The following is a 22,356-nucleotide window of genomic DNA, read 5'->3' as shown; positions in this document are numbered from 1 at the left end:
GCGTGAAGGCCTCTTCCAAGGGGGAAACATCAGTCCTGGCCTCTTCTCCTCCAGTGGAACCTGTACCCATCTCACCTGAACAAGGAGTAAGGGTGAGATCAATAGGTTGAAAACCCGTGGCTGGGTGGGGAGGAGGGGAGGTCTTTGGGTGAGAAGCAAATCCAGCACAGAAAGGGACTGCAGGATTTGTTTACAATCCATCAGGGACCTGCGAGCAAATCCATCACCGGACGTCAAGTCATCCTTGAGGCGCCTTCCTGCCTCAGCCTCGAGCTTTCATCAGCCTACGCGTCCCTCCCACTTCTGGGTGACAGGCTGTCACCCAGGCCTACGTGACCACGACCACCTTCTGAAAAGCAGAACTTGACAGTCATTTAAAAAGACAATTCTGCTGCCGTTATAAAAATAGAGGGAAAAAATGAATCCATATCAATAAATCCTTTACAAAAACCATAGTATGAAGAGAAATTCTACCCAAACCCTTTACACATTATGTACCCTTTAAAATTGTTATGTAAACAATACACAAATCAAAGTTTATCTGAAATTTTGTTGGAGGGAATTTCTCCCTTCTTGCCCCAGTCGCCATGACTCATGGCCTTCCCCTTGGCTGGATTTCAGGCAGGGGCCTCAGGGGAATCCAATCAGGGAGACTGGAAGGGCGAGGCGCCATCTTGCTTTGGTCGCTCGTATCCATGCCTTTCCTGGGGCCTGGCTGTGAGGGCAGGCTTTTGGAAAGGGCTCCCAGGGCTGCGGCTTCTGCTTCCCTCCTGTGTCTCTCTTATCTTTTTCATGGTGGTGCTCTTCCCTCCTGCCACCCCCGCCCCTTCCATTCAGAAAGCCACTGACATTCCCTTCACCTCCCACCCAGCCCCTAGTCCCACTTTCCCTAGAAACCCTTTCCCAACCCACACACCAAGCCATCCCAATGACAGAAACAAATGACAAAATAACCAATCCCAGGTCTACTGATATGTTTACAAGGACGACCTACGCTCTCACAAAATCAAAATGGGAGAGGGACCAGGGAAAAAAGGCTGCAAAGTATCTTGGAGGATTCTGTGCAACCCTGAAGATGGCTGACACTGGACCCGCAGCAGTCGATTTCACGGCCAGCGCGGTCACTCTCATCTTCAGCTTCTAAATTGTGGAGGTCCGGTCAACCCCGTCTGTGGGAGACATAAGTACACAGTGCATGAGCAGAAACAGCCCGTTCATGCCCACCAAGTCAACTTCGGGCATGATGGGTCTCTCCGTCTCTGAGGACAGATAAGAGAGAAATTCATTTATTCATTCATTTATTCACATACCCGACTCAACATTTGAGAAACAGCTATTTTTGCCACAAATCAAACTAAGCCTAGATACCAGGATAGAAGACCTACTTCTCACCCACTGGGTACTCACATCCTGGTCAGCGCACAGACATGTAAACCCACAATATACTAGTGATAGTTGCTCTAATGCAATATGTACAAAGCAGGAACATGGAGGATGGAAGGTTTCAGTCGTCCTTGGAAGTCAAGGACAGTTTCACAGAGATAGAAATTGACTTTTTTAGATGCTGCTGGTAGGAGAAGGCAGGGTGAGGAAGGAAAGGATGGTAGAGGGGAAGGCGTGCAGCTTATGTACAGGCATGATGCACAGTGAATGGTGGGGCCAAGGGCAGGCCAGAGGTTTATGATGTTGTAACAGAGGAGTGGCAGGAGATGTGGCCAAAGAGCCAGACAGGAACTGTAACAGACATGCTGGTGGAACCATCTTGCTCACATCCCTTTCTTGGGAGCATTTCCATCTCACCCTGAGTCTTAACTGAAAGACTAGGGACAACACGACTGTGACTGTGACCCTGGCCACAGCTGAGCAGACCAGGGGGTGCATCTGACCCAGAGTAATTCACATTCTTTGTCTCAAGAATCATGGGCACTCAGGAAATGCCTTGTCAACATTATGGAGTTAGTGAAACTGAGTTAGAGAATTGGGGGACATGCAATTCAGAGATCAGAGGCCATGAGTGAGACAGAGAGCAGAGGGGGCTTACACCCAGAATCAAACATATGGTCTTGTATATTATGAACAGGAGCTGGAGGGTGCCAACTGGGGAATTATAAGCAGTAGAGTAAATAGATCTGATTTAAGGATGGTGTCTTGGGCAAAGCTGGTGGCAGGAGGTCCCCTACAATGGACCATGCTAGAGCTGAGAAGGGATGGATTAATTCTCATAGAGGCAGGAATGACTCTTTTTTCAGACAACACTAAATGAAGGCCAGGCAGGGATGTGGGATGCCTTCCTAGCTTCCTTGATTTCCAAACATGAGTGTAAACATCAGGGTCACAAACCTGGTCTAGATGGAGCATGTAGACTCAGTAGGCAGAACTTAGGTGTACGGGGCAGCAGAGTCTTTCAGGGGAAGCTGGAGGACCTAAGTGGTAGGGAGGATTGCTGAGGGCTCTGCAGCGGTCTCTGATCTTCCCCATGGGGGATGCCAAGCTGGCATCTTGCCAGCAATGTTTTTTTAATGGAAATTTTTATTGAGATCACTATAGGTTCACATGCAGCTCAAAGACATAGTCCTGGGTTTCTGGTTTTGCCTAGTTTCCTTAGGGAACATTTTGCAAAACTGTTTAATATTACTGCCAAATTACTGACATTGATACAATCTACTCATCTTATTTAGAATTCCCCAGTTGTACTTGTATTGTGTGTGTGTGTGTATGTGTGTGTGTGTGTAAATCTCTATACAATATTTGGAGAGATTTTAAAGAGAAGCAAATTGTTCCCTAATTAATTTCTGGTTATCAGATCATCAGTCAAAGAGGCCCACAGATGTGAACTTATAATCGATAGCCTCTCCTTGCTTTCTGCAGGTTTCAACCTGAGCCTCCTGTTGTGACTCTGAAGTAGTAACTGGTTGTGGGAGAACAGTAGCCATGTATGTGTGTACACTTGTGTGGACATGACGGTGTGTGTGGGGTATGTTTAGAAGAGCAGCGCAATCTCTTGCCTGGACTCACCCACCTTTTCATTTCATTAATACCAACCCTTTATAGTTGTGGAAGTTCAGGGCTGGAAACACGAACATCTCAGCTAACCCAACCCCTCAGAATTTCAGTCTCACACTGCATCCTCCAAGGGCAACAGAATAGGCAGGGGAAAGACCATTAGGTAAGTCCTGAGTTGTCAATGTGTAAGCTGTGGGCTGCACAACTTCAGGGGTCATCATTCACATGAAATCATCATAGATTTCATAGTTATTATCACAAATTTTGAATAAATGGCAGAACAGCCTCTTAAGAAAGTAGAGCCTTTTTCTAATTTGTACAGTCTTCATATGTGCTAGACGTAGGCTATAAGTCCCAAGGAGTATAAAGGGAAGATGAGGAGGAATGGCAAGGGGAACAGGTGAATGACAAATATGAGTCAACTGTGCATCCATTTGTCTGATATAATTCACTATGGAGTCCATTTTGCTGGGAGGAGTCCACTTTTGTAGGTATCTCTATCCCCATAACCCTCTGTAGGAGAAAGATAATGGCCACACTTGGCATCGAGTCTTCCTGAATACCCAGGGACACCAGGCAGGAGCAAGCCCAGCAAGTCAGATGAAAACCTTAAATAAAGGCTCACAAACCAAGATGCCAGGGGCAACCAACCCCCATCATAGGTTCTATCAGAGGAGCCTGGGGAGGGGAAAGGAAATGGAAAGGGAAGGTCAAAGAGACTCACTTAGTGCCAGCCAGTGAGGAGATCAGCACAAAAGGAAGGGGCCAAGGCCAGTGGCGACATGCCAGTTCCCAGAATGTGGCTTCCTAGGCTCTTGGGCCCTTGGCCTCCTTTCTTTTTTTTTTTTTTTAAGATTTATTTATTTTATTTTTATACAAGAACCAGGGTACAGGCCAGATACGCGGGAGGGTGAGAGGACTCACCAGAGACAGAGCAGGGAGCAGAATACCTTGGCCTCCTTTCTTGAGACACAAGCAGAGTATTTTCACTCTGATTTCCTCTGCCCAGCACTTGGCCTCCTGTAAAATGTCTTAATTCTTTGGCACTCTGTCCCCAGCAAGGTCATCTTCTCTGGCAACTGAAAGGGGTTGACCAGCAGAGAGGTGCTGTCCCTGTACCCCACTGTCCAACTGGGCCATCCCACCATGAACTTCGTTTGCGTTCTCTGCCCGGGAAACTGCTTACGTGGCTTCCCACCAGAGAGGATTATTGAGAAAAAACAGAGCAATGAAAAGGCTTAGGAGATTAACAAGATGAAAATATTAGCAACAATCACCAGTTTGTAGAGAATTTCTGTAAAAATAGAAGAATGAGCGAAAAAATGAAGTCTTTGCACTGAAAACCTTCCTTTAATAAAAAGCATTCAGCATTCTGGCCACTAATGATGATAATGTTTGTATTTAGCAGTTTGATAAGAGCTTCCAATATGCCAATTATCTTAGCTGTAGCAAGCCCTGGGGGAGGTCAGTTTTCCTTGCTGACTCTTCAAAGGCAGCAAGCCTCCGCCACCTAGTCAGTGGCTATTGGTCGGGGCAGTGGCTATTGGGCTGAGCCTGGCCTGAAAACAGGGGTTTGGGGGCTCCCTCTGGTGTCAGAACCCTGGCAGGGGCCAGTTCTAGGGACTTGATCACCAGCTGCTGTCCTAACTCTGACCCCATGAAAGCCCTGTTTCTACCACTTTAAAAAAAAAACACAGATATAATTCACCTAACACAAATGTCGCCCTTTTAAGTACACAATTCAGTGATTTAAAAAAAAATTGTTAGGAGTTTTACAACCATCATCACTGTCTAATTTTAGAATATTTTTTATCACCCCCAAAAGAAATCTGGTATCCATTTCCAGTCACTCCATACCTACCTCTCTCTCTAATGGCTTAGCAACCACTAATCTACTTTCTGGCTACAGATTTGTCTGTTCTGAGCATTTCATGTTGATGGAATCATACTTTTGTGATCAGCTTCTTTCACTTAGCGTAGCACTGGCAAGGTTCCTCCGTGCTGCAGCAGGTGTCAGCACTTCACTCATCTAAGGCCAAGTGATAGTCAATGCTACAGCTGTACTACATTCTGTATATACAATTGCATGCATCGATGGAGGTACCTGGATGGACACTTGAAGCTACAAAGCTTCTAGGATCTGAATGGCCAAGGGAAAGAACAGGGTTTGCAAATGGGGTTCCCTGGAACCCCAGCAAGGTTCCAGGAGGAGTTGTGCACTCCCACTGTGTTAGGTGCAGTCCTGGGTGGCCTGCAGCCCACACCCTCCTGGTACTGAGGCTTCCTCTGGGCTGTGGAGAGCCTCACATGAACAAGGTCAGGTGCTCACAGTCTACTCTGCTCCATGCAGACAACTTGCTTGTCTCATTCAGTTTCAGGATAAGATTGTGTTTGCAGAGACTAAAAATCTAAAAATCCCTGTTCAAAAAGGACTGAGCCCTCTGGAGCCATGGCTGATGGCAGCCTCCCTCCCCACCGCTGCTGCCAGAGAGCATGGATTCTGGCTCTCGGCCTGTGGCCCATCTCCTGGGTGTCTGAGCGCGACTGACTGGAGAGGGAGGGCTCTCCGGAAGGGTCACAGCAGGTCTCTGTGGATCTCTGTGACACACAGCCTCTCTGGAGGTTGGCAGGAAGGGGCAGGCATCTCTCCCCTGCTTGCCAAACATCCCCAGGGCTGGCGGCGAATCCAGGCCGGTGCAAGATGTCTGGTACTGGGAGGGCTGCTGTAACCATGCATGGCTTCAGACCAAACAGATGGCGGGACGACCCAGCAGCTTTGGGGAGCTCCTCACAGGGTGCAAGCCTACACTCCACAGGCGCGGCCGACTAGACATGTCCCTGTCACATTGCAAAGGACACCTCAGACTGCTCGGGGCTCCACAAGGCGTGGAAGCCATTTGGAACAGGGAGATATAAAAACAAGCAGGGATTTCTGTTTCAAAAATTCTATTTTTAGAGCAAGTTGGGATATGCTTGGACCAGACTGGGGGATCTAGTGCCGAGAAGGAGAGAATCCAGTGCTGCAGGGGGTGGGGAGGGATGTTCCACTAAAAGCCACGTCTTGTGTTCCTGACTCCTCTGGCTTCCGGCTTCGGCCTGGGACAGCTGCTGTGGGGGGACTCCAGTGTGCACTGGGCGGGAGCAGAGGGACACTTGGGCTGCAGGTCCTTGACTCACCTCCCAGAGAGGAGGAGGATAGGGCGCTGTGGGCCATTCAGGGTGTCATAGCTCGATGAAGGCCCAACTGCACCTCGAGAGCACTCCTCCTTGCCCCTGGCTAACCCCGCCTCGTGTCCTTCCCACCCCCCACAAAGGGCTGCTACTTTCCCCAGGTACGCAGGGCATGCAGGGTGGAGGGACTCACCTCCCAGGGCGTGCTCGGTCATACTGAGGCACAAAGACTCCAGCCTGTTGTTGATGTCAGGTTCAGTCACGGGAAGCTGGAATTCTGCAGGGGACATAGGGTTATGTTGGTGATACGGCCTCTACAAGGAGCAAGAATGCATGGTGCTACCTGACTCTATCAGGGTGAGGCTCAGGTATCCCTTCTCCTGGGAGAACTCAGGGGTTACCCCACCTCCGAGGTCTATGGGACATTCAGAATAATTTGCTGTGAAAATGGCCAACAGGCCTATGAAAAAATGTTCAACGTCACTTGTAATCAGGGAAATGCAAATCAAAACTACCATGAGATACCATCTTACACCAGTGAGAATGGCACATACTAAAAAAACTAGCAACAACAAATGTTGGCGAGGGTGTGGAGAAAAAGGAACTCTCCTGCACTGTTGGTGGGAGTGCAAACTGGTCCAACCATTATGGAGAGCTGTGTGGAGATTTCTGGACCTACTAAACATAGAGCTTCCATATGATCCAGCAACTCCACTCCTTGGTATTTACCCAAAGGATACAGAAACATTAACTCAAAAGGGCACCTGTACCCCTATGTTTGTAGCAGCACTATTTACAATAGCTAAGCCATGGAAACAAACCAAATACCCAAAAATAGATGACTGGATCAAGAAGATGTGGTACATATACACCATGGAATATTACTCAGCATTCAAAAAAGATAAACACATGCAATTTGCAGCAACATGGATGGTGCTGGAAGGGATCATGCTCAGTGAAATAAGCCAGAAAGAAAAAGTACCGGATGGTCTCACTCATAGCAGGAATCTAGAAAACCTAAATAAAGGACCGGGAAAAAGACTAATTGCAATAAAGTAGGAAAAAAAGAGAATAATTTGCTGTGAAATGAATGTCTGGGAGAAATTGGTGACTAAAGAAGCTGGTCATTGTTAAGGTCTGTCATACTCTGCTCAGAACCCTTCAGAGACTTCCCATCAGAGCAAAAGCCAAGCCCTTGCCCTTACCTGAAAGGCCCCACACCATCTGGTCCCTTGTCGGCCCTCAGACAGCTGTCGCCTTCCTTCACTCCATTCTAGACCCTTTTCTACCCCATGGCCTTTGCACTGCTGTTTCCTCTGCCAAGGATGCTGGTCCCTGGACATGTCCAGGGCTCACTCTCTCCCTGCCTTTATATCAAGCTCTGCAAACTCCTTAGAAAGAACACTGCTGACTATATGTAAATAGAATCTCCCCCACACCTCCATCCCTTTATTTTCCTTCATAGTTGTCATATAACCAGCATCTGACATATTCCAAATTTATTTGCTGCTCCCCATCCCCCTGGTTGTACGTTTTCCTCACTAGAGCAGGATCTGGCCCTGCTCCCAGTGCCTAGCACAGGGCTTGGTGTGTTTCTGCTTCGTTAGACAAACCACGCTTCTATGAGCCCAAGACTGTGCCAGCTGCCCAATTCCCAAGTGAGGCTCAGAGACACTAAGTAACTTGTCAAAGTTAACTGGCAAACTTAGAGCTGGGACACAAACCCACATGGATGTGACTTTAGAGCCAGTGGTCTTCTGCAGGTTGCAGCGACCGCAGGTGCCTGTCAGTACCCTCCATCCAAACACTTACAAGGGCTGAGGTGTCTTCTTGTGGGTAGCAGGGGGATGGGTTCCCACGGCCCAAACAATGTTGTGCACATTCTACCCCTGAGCCCCTTCCACCATCTGGACTTTCCCTGCCTGTCTCCCCAGGCTCTGGTCCCCCTCTGAGTGGGAGGAAGCCTCCTCTGTGCTGCTGAGCCCTCATTGTCACATATCCCCACCCCTCATCCTGTAGAACGTCCTTGACTAGCCTCGAAGCACCTTGCAGACAGCAATGAGGCATTAATGTTTCACTGAAATCTCCCTAATACCCAGCCACGACCTATGCACACCTCATACATGTCTGCTGAGGAATGAAAAAGATGGAGTGAGGAGTAGAAGGAAACTCTGACAGCTAAGAATTGTGAGCTCCACTGTGGAGAAGCAAAGGGGGTGTCAGCAGTGGGGTATGTTGCAAGTGCCTGGGAAGCCTCAGCATGGCCATGCTTCATGTGTGGCTCTGGGAAGGTGTTCTCTGGGCCTTCACTCTTCATGTAGAGTAGAGAAAGGATCCTGTGCACCAACTTCAGACCATTTCCTTTCCCCTTCGAATCTCCACCAGGGGGCACCAGGGAGCACTAGAGGTTGGTGGTTTGGTGGGTTAGGAAGTAGAAGCCAACGCCTAAACCAAAGTATTTGTTTTCCTTGATGAGCTATACATTTAGATCTCCTTTGCAATCTGTGTTCTGCATTTCCAGCAAATTCAGAGGCAGATGTCATTTCTGTTATTTAAAATTCTCAAAGAGAAGGTTGGCAAAATCCGTATGAAATCAGTATGAAAAGCACTGAGAAGCAGATAGGGTTTTTTTCTGACCTAAGTTTCAGCATCGAAGGGTCTGAAGGGCAATTGTGCCAATTCATGAGTGGACAGAGGCTGATGGAACTTTCAGAGAAGCTGGGGCCATAGGGGGTGGGAGGGTCTCCCTCCACCTCCACCCACTAGTTGCTATCAGAGTAGGGTCAGGGCAATTAAGATAATCCAGAGGGAAGAATATTTTAGTATTTCCATCCATTCATGTGAAAATCATATGCATGCAAAAATTAGCAGCCTTCAGGGTGTGAAATCTATAAAATAGAAACACAATTTTATATATAGCAAGTAAGCAAATATGAAAAAAAATCCTCAGCAATTATAGCCATCCATATGCTCATTGTAAAATTTAGTTTACTCTCTAGCACTCCCCTTTAAACAAACACTGTGGAGAGATTTGGATAAATAAAGATGCTCGACATTTGGAGAGAAGTGTTTCAGCTGCAGGATTTCTTGCCAACACACAGCAAAATGCCATTTCCAAGCCTGGGACTGTGTGTTCCAACAAGGGGGCTGAGAAATATGGGGCTCTCCACTCCAGAATCTCCGAATCCCAGTGGCTGCTCTTTTGGGTTGAAAGTTGGCATGCTTGCATTTTATCCTCCAGCTCTGCCCCCTCTGACACGCTGGGGAGCCAGGACCCCCACCACTCTCAGAGTGGCTCAGAAAAATTCTAAGTCTTGGGAGAAGCCCATATGTTCACACTCCAGAGTTTCCTAATAGTGTGACTTTTTAATTGCGTATTTGATAAAAACAGATCTGTGGCATCTCCCCACACAGACAAGACAGGAGACCAGCTGGGTGGATAACAGCTTCCATCTCAGGCTAGAAGCCCCTGGTCACGTGCGGCTTGATGGGCGGAGCTCTCACTAAACCCTCCCCAGGTCCATTTAAACGACCAGGCCAATTCCTGCTGTGGGCTCATCACATTTATCCTGGGCCCCCTGCTGTGGTACACCAGGCAGTCATTGTTGAGTCCTGATTTAGGCAAAAAGGAAACTGAATTCTCTGCTGTTGCCCAATGCAAGCAAGCAGGTGTCTACAGCTTGGATGGTCTCTCTGGGCTCAAGCAGTTCTTCCCCTCTCCATTCCAGTATTTACACCCCTCCCATTCCAAGATGCCCAGGGTCCAGGTTGGAAATTTTTAAATGTGCCTTTGCAGAAGCCCTACAAGTAAAGAGAGCCCAGTGCTCTAGCAAGGTCAAGAACACTCTGGAAGGGAGGAGCTATCCATCTACAATAAGGTGGTGCTGCAACTGGGGGCCCCAGAGACTTTTCCTGGTAGAAACTGGCCATCCTTGCTGAGTCTCACCTAATGACTCAGGTATATGTCTTGCAGCTCTTTCCAAAGCACTGAGGCTTGATGGTAAGAAGGTGTCAATTTCCTTAGGACTTTAGAATAAGAAATAGGTCTGGTATTCTAGGAAAAAACTTTAGAACTCCAATTTACCAATGACAGCTGTGGCTGCTCTGTTAAATAAATAGAAGGGTTTTAGTCTGGTTAAGTGAGTTGCTTGGAGGAGAGAAATCTGGAAAGATAGGTCTCACTGGGAAGGGACAGAAAAGTAGGAGCCCATGAGAAGAGGACTAAGAAAGAAAGGGGGACAGAGGGAGGGTGGAAACTAAGGAGTAAAAGGGTGGCAAACAAAATCAGTGTGGGCCCAGGTGGAGGGCAGGCTGGTCGCTGCTGAGCTAGTCAAGGTGGGCAGCAGAGAAATAGGAGTTGTATGGGGAAGGCAGCTTTTCTCTGGTGGCTTCTTAAACATCCTAGATGTGCAGAAGGTGTGTGCTGTGGAAATCCTCTGTGACCCACACTTTCATAAAAAGTGACAAATAGTATATGGTACATGACAACATTGTACCATCTTGCCCCAAGCTGATCTCTGAGCATTTGACTGCTGGAGGCTGGCAGAGGTCATGGGCCCACCTAGGCTACTGGCTGTGATAGGACTGATTCATTTATCGGTCCCGCCTTACCCCTATCTTCCAGTGCTGAGCAGGGCTGTTTGTCTCGGCATATTAGAAAGCAGGGAGCAAAGGCTTCTCAAGTGCTCAAAGTGGGTCCCTCTTCTGGTCTCTGCCTCACATAACAGCCCCTTCTGTTCCACTAGTAGCTCCAGAGCCCAAGGGCATTCTCCCTTTCCCCCAACTCTTTCTAAGGCAGTTCTCTGGAAGGAATCTGCAACTCACTGACACTAAGGAGGGAATGAATGATAACAGCCAAGAGCTCTCTGCCTTGGGTATGCACCATGCTAACAGAGGAAGAATTCCAATCATGAGCTGGAACTTAGCAGAGGTTTGCTAAGTACAGTGACAGCGATGTCACACCATGAGATGCTGCCATGTAAGTTGCTGCCTTATCCATCTTACCTCTGGGCCGTCTGGTGCTAAGGGTAGTATGCACGTGGTTTTATCAAGGGAAGGACGCGATCCCCAGAAGGCAGCCCTGTGAGGCTGCCAGCCTATCCTTCCCTATCCTTTTCCTCTGAGCTGGCCTCCCACGGTCACACAGGACCACTGACAGAGGAAGGGACTAAACACCGTCACAATCCCCAAGTTCTATTAAGTATTTCTTCCCAGGAAAAAAATACCTACAAGTATTGAAGCAGAGATGAGGAGCTTTAAAACAGTGATACATGAAAGAGAGTTCTAGAAACTACAAAGCAACTTTAAATGAGCATCTGAATCATGTGGAAGTCCCTTCCTCCCCTGACACCCCTTACCCAGCTCTGTCCTGTCGCTGTCCTCCTCCTGCTCCTGCTCCTCTTCCTCTTCAGTGGTCTCCCACCTCTAGGTTGCCTCCCTATTATCTCTCCTTTCATAGTCCTGCCTGACCCCCTGCTCAAAATCTCCCACAGATGCCCCACTGATAATAGCCAGAGTCCCAGATCCTTGGCCTTGGATTCAAAGCCACACCCACGGCTGACCATGGCTCTCTTACTCTTTACTCTGCACTTCACGACTGCCGCCTGACCCTGTGGCCTGCCACAGCAGTGGGACTCAGCAGCACTTGGTACATTGCACCTTTATTCCTCTGCCAGCAACCCCACCCTCCTCTTTCCACCCTCTGTTCCCTGTAGCTCAACTTCAATTTCAAGAAACTTCCTTGCCCACCCATGGACACAGTGACACTTCTGAAGCTCTACAAGACGGTACAGGGCATATCCACTGTGCAGGGGGAGGGGTGGAGGGAACTGCCCAAAGGGACATCACACGCCTGGTTTGCCTGCCTGGAGTGTCATCTCAGTAGGAGTTTAACTGCTGCGTGGCTTGGCATTACTTGTGGAATCTAAGAAGTCACTGTCCATATAGAGAAAGGGATAAAGTATTGGCTGTGTTTAGTTGTGGCCATTGATTGAGGAGGCACGGCGAAGTGGAAATTGACTTGAAGTGACCAAGTTGCTTTTTTACAGAGTAAAGGGAAGATGCCTGTCCATAAGTCTCATGTGCTCGGCAATCCAAACCAGGGTGGGTCTCCCAGGGTCAACACCATCGAGTCTTCTCTTTGTCTTGTTACACATCTCCCCACACATGACCCCACATACATACACACACACACTCCACACATGGAACCCCTCCCCTCACCCTGACTCCAGCCCTTCAGGGAATATCTCTGGTTTAAGCAATCTAGAAATATTACCAAAAATATCCCTGTCTAGGCCTCCCCGGTGGTGCAGCGGTTTAGCACTGTGTTGCAAAGCTGCCCGCAGCCTCTGCAGCGCCGGTTCGATCCCCGGCTGCTCCCCGGCCACCAGAGGAGGGTCCCACATGGCGCGCAGACCTCTCCTGCCGCCCACTGCTCCCCTCAGCAGTGTACTTTGTCGGTCTGCCTGCTCTACTCTCCCCTCTGGCTCTGGTGAATTCTCTCGCCCTCCTGCGCTTCTGACTGTACCCAGTGCTTGTATAAATACATAAATAAATCTTTAAAAAAAAAAAATCCCTGTCAGATCACAACCAACTCCAGGGCTCCCCATGCCAGCTCCCAGCCAGTCATCTGCTGGTCATGCTGGCGAGGCACTGCTTAAAGACAGAAAGGCTTCTTGAAGCTTAAAGGAACCCGTGGTCATTGGGGCATCTATTTTGGCACCCTGGCTCCCCGCTGTGTCAAGGGGAGAAGGCAGTGAGTGAGAGCTCAGGCTTGGGCCCTACCTGGCTGCTGGAACATCAGCATATTCTGTGGAGAAGTGTGCACGGGCAGCGAGCGGGTCCTCTGGACTGAGCTGTGGGTGCGGCTTGGCATGCTGTTGCTGCCCCCGGGGTTGGCAAACCAGAGGTTCTAGTGAGAAACAGGGAATGGGAAGCTGTCAGTCTCCAGGCCCTTGGGTGGGGGAAGAAGGGCCGCCAGCCAGCCAGAATTCAGGAGGTAAATGCTAACTTCTGGAAATGAGCTCATAGGCCTGGGTACTTATCTGTGTATTTAAGGAGAGGGCTTTAGATGCCATTCATTTTCTTCACCTCCCATCCCCCTCAGCTCTGGGCCTCACTCAAGCCCTCAACTTAATCTGGACACCTTTCTCCCACACTTACTCCACAACTCATTTTGTCCCTGTTGTTGCTATTGCTTTTCCCGTCACTTTTCTAGGAAATGAGGAAGTTCTATAAACGTTTGCTGCGAAGAGCACAAACTATTTCAGGGTTCTCATTTGATTTTCTTTTTGAGATTCTGACAATTTACTACAAAGTAAGGGGAGAAAAAAGAGCCTCTCAGCTGGCAATGAGCTGACACAATTCAGCTTGTGTGCTTATTACCATGCGGGTGTCTTAGCAGTGACTTCCAGGTGCCAACCACGGACAGAAAGGGGGGCTTTCTCACACCCCATGCTGAGTCTCCTGGAAGTGAATCCTGCCCGTCTAGTCTGGAGCTTTTTCCTGTGTTTAGGCCCATCTGTCATCTTTGATGTCTCAGGACCAGAACCCCGGATCCACTTGAGTCCCTCCAATTCCAGCACCAGCCCGAGAGTCCCATACAAACCATTGGCTGGGGTGGGGGCCGGGGCTGGAGAGGTTAGATGCTATGGGATGGAGGCCAGCTGTGAATGGCACAGTAGAGAGCTTTTGAGCAGCTTGGCCTTGCCTGAGAATGTCCCAACACTCCCTCCGGCAGACTGTCAGACTCCTTCCTGTGGATTCTCCTCCACAGCTGGACCATGACAGAGGAGCTATCTGCCATGATAAGAAAACTAAGGAAGATCCTTAGCTGCTCATGTTCTTCAGGAAGCCAGATGTGGAGCTGGTGAGGTCTGCTGGGGCAGGTCAAAGATAAAGGCAAGTAAGAAATAGGACTTGCCTTTCTTTCTAAAGACCCCAGGGGTTAGAAGCAACTCATGGGGCATCTTAAACCTATGAGACCAGGTAGAGCCATGGCCTTGCTTTGTCTGCCAGAGATATAGTGCCAGGATGCCGGTTACCTTTGAGGCATGTAGACCACTGTCCCTCAGTTTAAACCCTCTCTGGTCTCTTCCTTTACCTTAGAGTCATGGGGGGGTGGGGTGGGTGGAGGCTAGAAGCCTGGGGGCCCTGGGCTTGGCTGGTCACCTTCACCCCTGGGGCAGAACAAACCTGTCTTCCCTGTTTCATGATGGTGGGGTTGGCTGTGGTGTTACGCTGGGTGGAGCTGACGAATCCACTGGTGCCCAAGAGGCCAAGCCGGGCAGAAGGGACATTCCGAGAGGGGATCTGGTACTGGCGTGGGTTCCGTCTGCCCATGCCGCCGCCCACAGAGCCGGCCGTCGGGAGTGAGTTGGACTGCCCAAAGCCGCGACTGTGAGAGCCAAGAGAGAAAATGAGAGCCCCTCAGTCACCCTGGACTCTTCCCAACCCCGGGTCCACTTGCATTTTCACAGTTATGAGGCCTATGGGGGTGTGTGTTCTATGTCAGGAAAGAGCTGTAATTAAGAGCACAGCTAACACCTAAAGGCTAATATCACAGGCACCATGCTGGGATGTTTACATCAATTCAGTCCTCACAACAATCCTATAAAGTAGGAGCTCCATTCCCTTTTACAACTTCAGCAGTACAACAGAGAGCTTAACCACTTCTCTAAAGTCACACAGCCAGCAAGGGGCAGCGCTGGGGTGTGAGGGCAGAAGGTGAGCCAGCACACTCTTCCATGTTGGGTCCCAGAGCACTGGTCCTCCGTGTCTGACACAGCCAGGAAGGCCCAGACCCCGGATCTGTGCTCCCTCCTCACCGTATTGTCTGTTTCTATTGTCTGTGCAACAGACTTGGACAGAGTGGCCTCTCAGCCCTATGTGGATGTGAACCCCAGGAGGAAAGGCCAGTGCTATCCTTGTCAATTCTGCACATTCCAGGCCTGAATCCAGTTTTTGGCACCATACATGTAGGCTGAAGGAACAAGCAATTCGATCCCTCTCCAAGTAGAACTGCCCCACATCTGGGCTTCTGACCCCTGGCTTGAGAGGAGGAGACAGGGTCTGTGGGCTCTCTGGACCCAGCACGCTGCTGCCTTGCCACAGGCCTTCCCTGCTGAAGACCAGGGGACCACGTGCCTCCCAGGGGTCCCTGCATGAAGGCTGCTGGGCCCTGGCCCCTACTCAGACACGGTGCTCCCATTGGTCTGGTGATCTCAGCGCAGAAGAACTCGTCCTCTCGGACATGCCTCAGGTTCTGGGAGGGCACACAGCAGGCAGCAGGGTTTCAGGAACCGGCACATTCTTTCCAAGAGGAGTCAGCTTTAGTCATTCATTGGTTGTAGTCAGATTGCTTTACCCCCAACAGCCACAAGATGGAACAGACTTCCTTTCCCAGCTGCAAAGGGAGGCTGGTGCTAAGCCTGTGAGGAGACTCCGGGAGACAGGCTGACGTAGTTTAACCAGCTGGGGGGGTGAAGGGGGGTCGAGGCGGGTGTGTGTGTGTGTGTGTGTGTGTGTGTGTGACACGATGCAAAACAATCATTTCCAGAGAAAATGAGAGTTGTGGGAGAGGGGCACGTAAGACTACACCACAGTAGACCTCAGAAAAGCTTTCTCTTCTCCCCAGAATTCCTAAATTTCCTAAGGAGGAAGTGTGGCAGGGAAGAAAAGTCCATGGTGAATGCAATTAATTTCTGGGCTTGTGTCATTCCAATTCCAGGCTTTTGTGGCCAAGGGAAGAGTTCCAGGTTCCAGTCAGAGGCTCAGCCACATGTGGTAGATGAGAAAGAGGATATGAGGTCTCTTGATTGATATCTCATCCTCTTTCCCTTTTCTCGCCCCTCTTCCTTCTTTTCACTAAGATTAAACACTTTTGGTTGGAAGGCCAGAAAGGGTAGAATTCATCCCATGGGGTCCGAGGGCCCTCCTTTGGAGGAAGGACAATCCCAGATACGTGATAGGTGGAGACAAGGAGCATGTGGTGGGTGTTTTTTTTAAAACTATGGAAATTAGTCCTTTGGTTTTTGGACTGAGATTTTGGCCACCTGGTAGATGATTCAGTATTTTTCTAAGACTTTTCCTTATTTAGTGTGGATAGCTTTTTTGATCATTTTCTTTTTGGGTTGGATGTTTTAAAAGTTATTTCATATGCAAACTACTGCAGTCAATGAGTGATGCTAAAATGATTTGTGCTTCCAGGAAGGCAAAGCTGTATTTTTCAAGCTGTGTAATGTGGGCAGAGAGTTCTGTTACGAGACACTTAGTCAGTCACTGGAGAATTGGATGCTAGGGTCTCCTAAATTCAGGGCTCATAGGGCTGAGCTGTACTCAGCTGGCAGTGCCAGGAATATTTGGGGGATCCTTTGGATTAAGGGGAGAATTTGACTGTTTTCTAATGATGGTGTTGCTGTTCTGTGGGTCAGTGGTTATTGTAGCAAAGCCAGACATGTTGAAGGTTGCTATTGCTAGAAACCAGAGTGAATGCTTAGGTTACTTAAGATAACTAGGTTTAATGAAATAATTAATGGGAACAAAGTGACTAAAATAAGTTTTCATTTCTCATTTTGTTGTTCTGCCCATCTGTGTCTTTCTTTCCACCTTCCTAAATCTAACCAACTGATTTCATTACATTGAAATGCATGAAAAGACTGATAAAATAACATTAGTAAGAACCAATTAATTTGGGATTTGTGATAATTCAAGCAGGGGCTGAGCTGCAGTTACCTTTGTATTATTAGAGAAATGGATCTTCAAAGCAAATTAATAGCATAAAAAGATACCAGAGGTAATACTTATGAGAACAAATTACTTTCTAGCAACTTCTAATCGAACATCCACAATCAATGATTAGAATCATTTTTATCTAATCAATAAAAAGAGGTCCACCAGGCCTCTTAATCTGACACTCCTTGGGTAAACCAATTCAAGCGTTAGTTAACATTCTAGAGAGGTCAAGGTTACTTTCCTACCTCTCCACTCTGCTAAGGGAACTGGTGCAGACCAAGTGCAATAGAGTCATCTCCATAAAAGGCAGAGCTAACGTGTTCCCCACCCCCATTTACAGGCAGCTGCCTTGGGCTTGCTACTGGGAACTAGGGGGCGGAGCTGAGTGGCCAGGTGAACTTACATAACACAGAAGGCAGGTGGACTCAGATGAGAGAGACAAGGAGAGGGGTCCTTGCTTCTTGGTTTTGGATTTGCATCAGGGATTTGGGGGACTTGGAGGAGACACGTGAAGGAGTGACATGTAGAGACACTTGGTAGAGACTGGTGGGGAGCTAACAGTGGCAACTGTCACCTTGATCTGTACTTTGATTTTGTTCCTTTCATCCCAGACTTGCCCGGCCCCTTCTTCCCCTTTTCTATGATTCACCATCAGAAGGTACCTTGGACTTGCAGCAGGCTTTTGGGCCTCAGCAAGCCCTGCTTCAGGCCAACCCTGATTGGCTGGGCATTTACCCATGAGGGGATGGGTAACTTTGGGTGTTTTATTGGGAACCATTATACTCGCTTCACTTCTCTAAGCACAATAATCCTATTAAAGTTCTTTCACACTAAGAGTATGCTTTGTCTTTGTGTTTCTGGATGGCCTGTTAGGGCATGCAAGCTTGGGGACCTCAGGGATACCCCTTGGTGGCATGCTAACCCAAGGACTAAACAGTCATACCGGCAGGGGATGGCACTTTTGGAAGGCGTATCAAAGATAAAAGCCTTATCTTCATCTTCACTCTGAATTCCTTCTTCCTCTTGCAATTTGTCCTCCTGAAGAAACTGATATTGCAAGAGATGTCCGGAGATACATAACTTGGAGAAGTGCTGCTGCCCTTACAAAGAGAGCGCTGTAGGAGAGGGCAGCCCTCAGGGGAGGAGACTGAGGAACAAGCTGGGTCTTCAGGTATCCTCTGGCTGCAGATATGATCCAGGAGCCTGCCTGGGTGGGCAGCTCCAGAAAGTTTGGGGCCAGGGAGCTGGCAATAAAGGATGTTGCTCTGCCTAATCATCTTCTCCCCACATCAGCCAGAAGCCACAAGAGCTATTGGCATCTACAGGGGTTTAAAGGCTCTGATACTGAAGCCGCAGCGGCCTGTGTGGCCCAAATCCTGGGTGGCGTGACCTACCAACTCCTCTGTGAATCGGCGTTAACTATAGCATTCCTATCTCATATGGTTGTTGCAAGGATTAAGCGTATTAATATTCTCAAAGTGCTTGGATACTACTTGGCACATGGAAAGTGCTAAATGTTTAATAAATAACAGCATTATATATGCTAGAGAATCTTAACACTTCAATTTTTACATTAATTTTTAATGAAGGCTTTTCACAAATTCCAATTGGCCTGCTCTCCCTTAAATAATATCAAACAGTGGTGTTTTAAGACATACTTATACAAATAAATGCCAGATAGTTTAACAACACGGAGCTTCTATATATGCAATGAGAAAGGAATCAGAACTTTTTAGGTGCAAGTGAAAAATTAGTACTTATCTGCTCATGTTTAAAAACATAAAATAGAATGTTGATTTTTGAGGAAGTTGGCATCATTCTCTCATCTCCCTCAACACACCCGTCATTGTTCATGGCTTACCTCCACCCCTCTCCTTAATTCCTCCTCCAGATTGTAACTGTAATTCACCTTTCATATGCAACTGGATCCTCAATTTAAAACCAGATTAAGGTAATGGGGTTCTAAACTACAACTAGGCTTATTTTTAACTGCATCCAAGAAGCTGAAGTACTATGAGAAATCAAGAATGGTGCTGCTCCACGCTTAGATGGCACCTCAGACCAAAATAGACCTAGCACTGGGCTCTTCACCCTGCCACCAACTATAATTAGCTTGTCTGCAGCTAGAGGGGAGGAAAAAAAATTACACTAACACTCAAGGTGCTGATAGAAAAAACCATTTTTGTCCTCTCTGGACCCCCTTTTGCTATAAACCAAGTGTTGTGCTGGCACTCATGACATCACACCCACTGTCCCCTTGGTGCCCAGCTTGAATAATAGCATCATTTTGACAGTGTAAACTGAGTTCTAACTGATCCTATTCAGCTCTTCCTCTGGGAATGCTTTCTCTCTAGTTTTCCCCCAAGCCCACCTGTTTAAGGAATGCTATCTGGAACTGTCTGCAGGGCGTCCCCATGGGTAGAACAATGCCCTCCTCTTGTTCTGCCCCAGGAACCCAGGCTGGAAGCAAGGCACCAGGGAATCACTGTGAATTACAAAAAATGAAATCCCAACATACTTTCTTTGCTGTCGATATCCTGATATGTCTAGGAGGGTTTTCCGAGGGAAAGACCGAAAGAGCTTCTGCACCTGCTGTTTCCATGACAACAATCTTTTTTTCTGTGTCTCTGTAAATGCCTGCAAAAACAAATGGGACTTCTTAATGGGTGACGCAGTCTGACATTAGAGGGAGAAACATGCAATTAATAGGGGGAAACACTGGAGTCCCTACAGTTGCCTTTTCTTCACCTGTTTCCAACCTAGTCCAAAGAGCAATCAGTCTCATTTGGGAGCTGCCTGTACTGAAAATTCGAGTTATTTGACACGGGATATGCCTGCTAAGATATATGCATGAAGCTTTTAAACAGCCCTCATTTTGCCTGCGTTCTGGCAGAGCCATACCCACCTCCCTTCCTCCTGACTCCACTCTGGACTCTATTTATTAACCAAGAATGAATTGCAAAATTGATTGTTGAATACTCTGGCTTTTGCAGGCCCCCTGCATTTTCATAATCAAAGGAAATGCTAAGCCACTCCAAAAATCAATCTGCTTGATGAGTGTGGTCATTGTGCAGGATCTCCAAGGCTTCAGACAATGGAGTTGCATCTCTGTGTCACAGGGCTTTGCTGAGAAATCTCGTTACAGGGTACATGCCTTTCAAAAGTCCCAGTGCACCAATCCTGCCCAAAACTGTTTTGTTTAGGAAAATGGGTAGAGTTGATGCCTTCCCAAGTTTTTTCTAGTAAAATTGGTGTTAGGGGATGTTTTGCTAACATAAAAACATAAAACATTCTCATCTATATTATGTGTCATTGTGTGTATGGACTTTGTAACTCAGCAAAGCCTGGAAAGGGACCTTGCAGGGGCTGAGTTCCTGGGGCTCTGAAATGTATATGTTAGAAGCACCCACAGAGGCTGTTAAAATGCAGATTCCTGGATTCCTTCTTAGATACCTATAGCCCAATATAATAGGTCTGGGGCTTCAGGGGGACGGGTTCGTCGCATGTGTCCTCATGGAGCTGCTGTAAGCAGAGCATGGACTTAGGGTGTTCTAAATGGTGAGGGCCATACACCCAATACAGGAATCCTTTCCAAATGCCTACACCTTGCAGTCCACAGTTGCGGATGATCTAACAGATTTGACTGATTAGCAGTAACAATGATCCAGATAACGTACCCCAGTAGTTGTCAATAGGTATGGAATCTTTTAAGCAGCAAGAAACAATTACTGAGCATAACACTGGCTATTTCCCATAAAGGACACACTTCTTAAACAAAGAAAAATGACAGCTTAACTTTCTCCTGACAACATTTAATCTTTAAGGACCTAAACACAGGAGAGCTAGGTGAACAAAAGCAAAAAGATATTAATCATATTGTGAAAAAGTTCAATTGAACTGCAAATCCCTGCCTTCTGGATGACCTTAACCAGATAGATGCCCTTAAGGACATTCAGTAACCAAGAAGGGTGATGCTGCCCAGGGATTCAGGGGCTCAGTGCCCTATTATAGACAGAGGTGCAGACCCCCAGTAAGTTGTGAGGCGGCATAGTCTCATGGCTCATATGTGAAGACCTGGTTTTCCTCTGGCAATTTCATTTGTTGGTTGCAATGGCTGAGTGCTACCTGCAGTGAGTACCTTGGGAAACTGCAAAGGCAGCATTTCTGTTCAACTACTAAAGGGATGGACAAAGCCTGCTTTTGATGAGCTCATCCAGTCAAATGTTGAGTGAGGACACAAGCTATAGGCGTGCTGATCAAGATGATTTGGAGCGAAAAGAGTCCAGCCCAAGGTGGGAGAGGAAAGCCCTGGATAGATAAGAGCAGGGCTTGAATCCCTGCATACAGTTATGCCAGTACCTCTACCAGACACTCAATTTATTTTGAAAGCTGAGGCTAATACCATCTCCCTCCAAGGGAAGCTACAAGGACTAAATGAGTTAACAGGTGAAAAGTATTCAGAACACTTAGAACGTGCATGATCTTAGTAACAGCTCTACATGTGCTGCTCGAAGCCACGCAGCCCAGGTTTGGGGTTGCACAGACCAGCTTTGTGGTGGTGAGATGTGGACGTTTGTTGAGTTTGCCATTCACAATCACCTTCAGCCCCAACAAATTACTTTAGGTCCCTAAAACTACAAATCAAGCTCCTCAGGAGTCAGCCTGAAAGACAACAGCCTGAGTTTTCCAAGTGACAAAGGAGTAAATGGCTCCATTTACAGATGTGTGAAGTGCTTCAAGGGCACCAGGTCACCATGACATCTCCTGTGGAGGTGAAGGGCATCCAAGATGATGCAAATATTTATATACCCTCAGAGAAGTCAGCTCCTTCACTCAAACCCCGCTGTAGGGTAAGGTAAAAAAAAAATCAGGCTTTTCTGCCCTCCCGCCATCAGGATAGATGATGGATCCTTGCGGTCCTGAATGCATGCCTGATGGTGGGTACCTGGAGAAGGGTGTGGGCATAGGTAGATGGGATTCACCTGGGCTAAGACTGGACTTATAATGGCGGTGTCACGGGGAAGTGAGCAGAGGAAGCAGAGAGAACGAGAGCAAAAGAGAAGCTAAAGGCCACGAGTGAACACCGGAGAACCCAGAAAGAGCGAAGATTCCTGGAGGCTAGGACTGCCAGCCTCCTGGCCCCCCGGCACCCCTGCCTGCCGTGTACCTGGAAAATCTCAATAAAAGTCTGCAAAAGTCACTGAGGGCTCTAGGACTCCTTCTTACTTCTTCTGTTTGGGTCATTAGAGAACCTGCCCTGTGGCCTTCCTGCTGCTACACCTGCCTATCAGGCTCATTTATTTCCTGGTTGAGGTTCAGAGCAGGCACCCCTTGGCAGTGCTGTTTGCGGGGCTTGTCTTCTTAGTCTTGGAAGTTGCCGCTGGGAGGCATGGAGCGTAGTTGGGTCATGGCAGGCTCTGGGGGATTTCTGAAAGCAGGCTCTTGTGTGTG

General features: G+C 48.0%; 1 protein-coding gene across 2 annotated transcripts in view; it reads right to left on the bottom strand.

The window, feature by feature from the left end:
- Positions 1–1,140: 1,140 nt before the first annotated feature.
- SAMD4A (sterile alpha motif domain containing 4A) overlaps positions 1,141–22,356 on the bottom strand; it is a gene marked incomplete at both ends in the record, with an annotated part of 201,511 nt that continues 180,295 nt past the window's right edge. For both annotated transcript variants that reach the window (XM_084241077.1, XM_084241078.1), the window contains 5 exons: positions 1,141–1,169; positions 6,368–6,451; positions 12,958–13,084; positions 14,368–14,569; positions 19,424–19,542. In XM_084241077.1, coding sequence (XP_084097203.1) covers positions 1,141–1,169; positions 6,368–6,451; positions 12,958–13,084; positions 14,368–14,569; positions 19,424–19,542 — 561 coding nt within the window. The remainder of the gene's footprint in view (positions 1,170–6,367; positions 6,452–12,957; positions 13,085–14,367; positions 14,570–19,423; positions 19,543–22,356) is intronic.

The sequence above is a fragment of the Talpa europaea genome (assembly GCF_964194135.1).
Source record: "Talpa europaea genome assembly, chromosome: 8".
Taxonomy (NCBI): domain Eukaryota; kingdom Metazoa; phylum Chordata; class Mammalia; order Eulipotyphla; family Talpidae; genus Talpa; species Talpa europaea.
The sequence above is the reverse complement of the archived record's forward strand: the minus strand, read 5'-3'. Positions and strand labels throughout refer to the sequence as shown.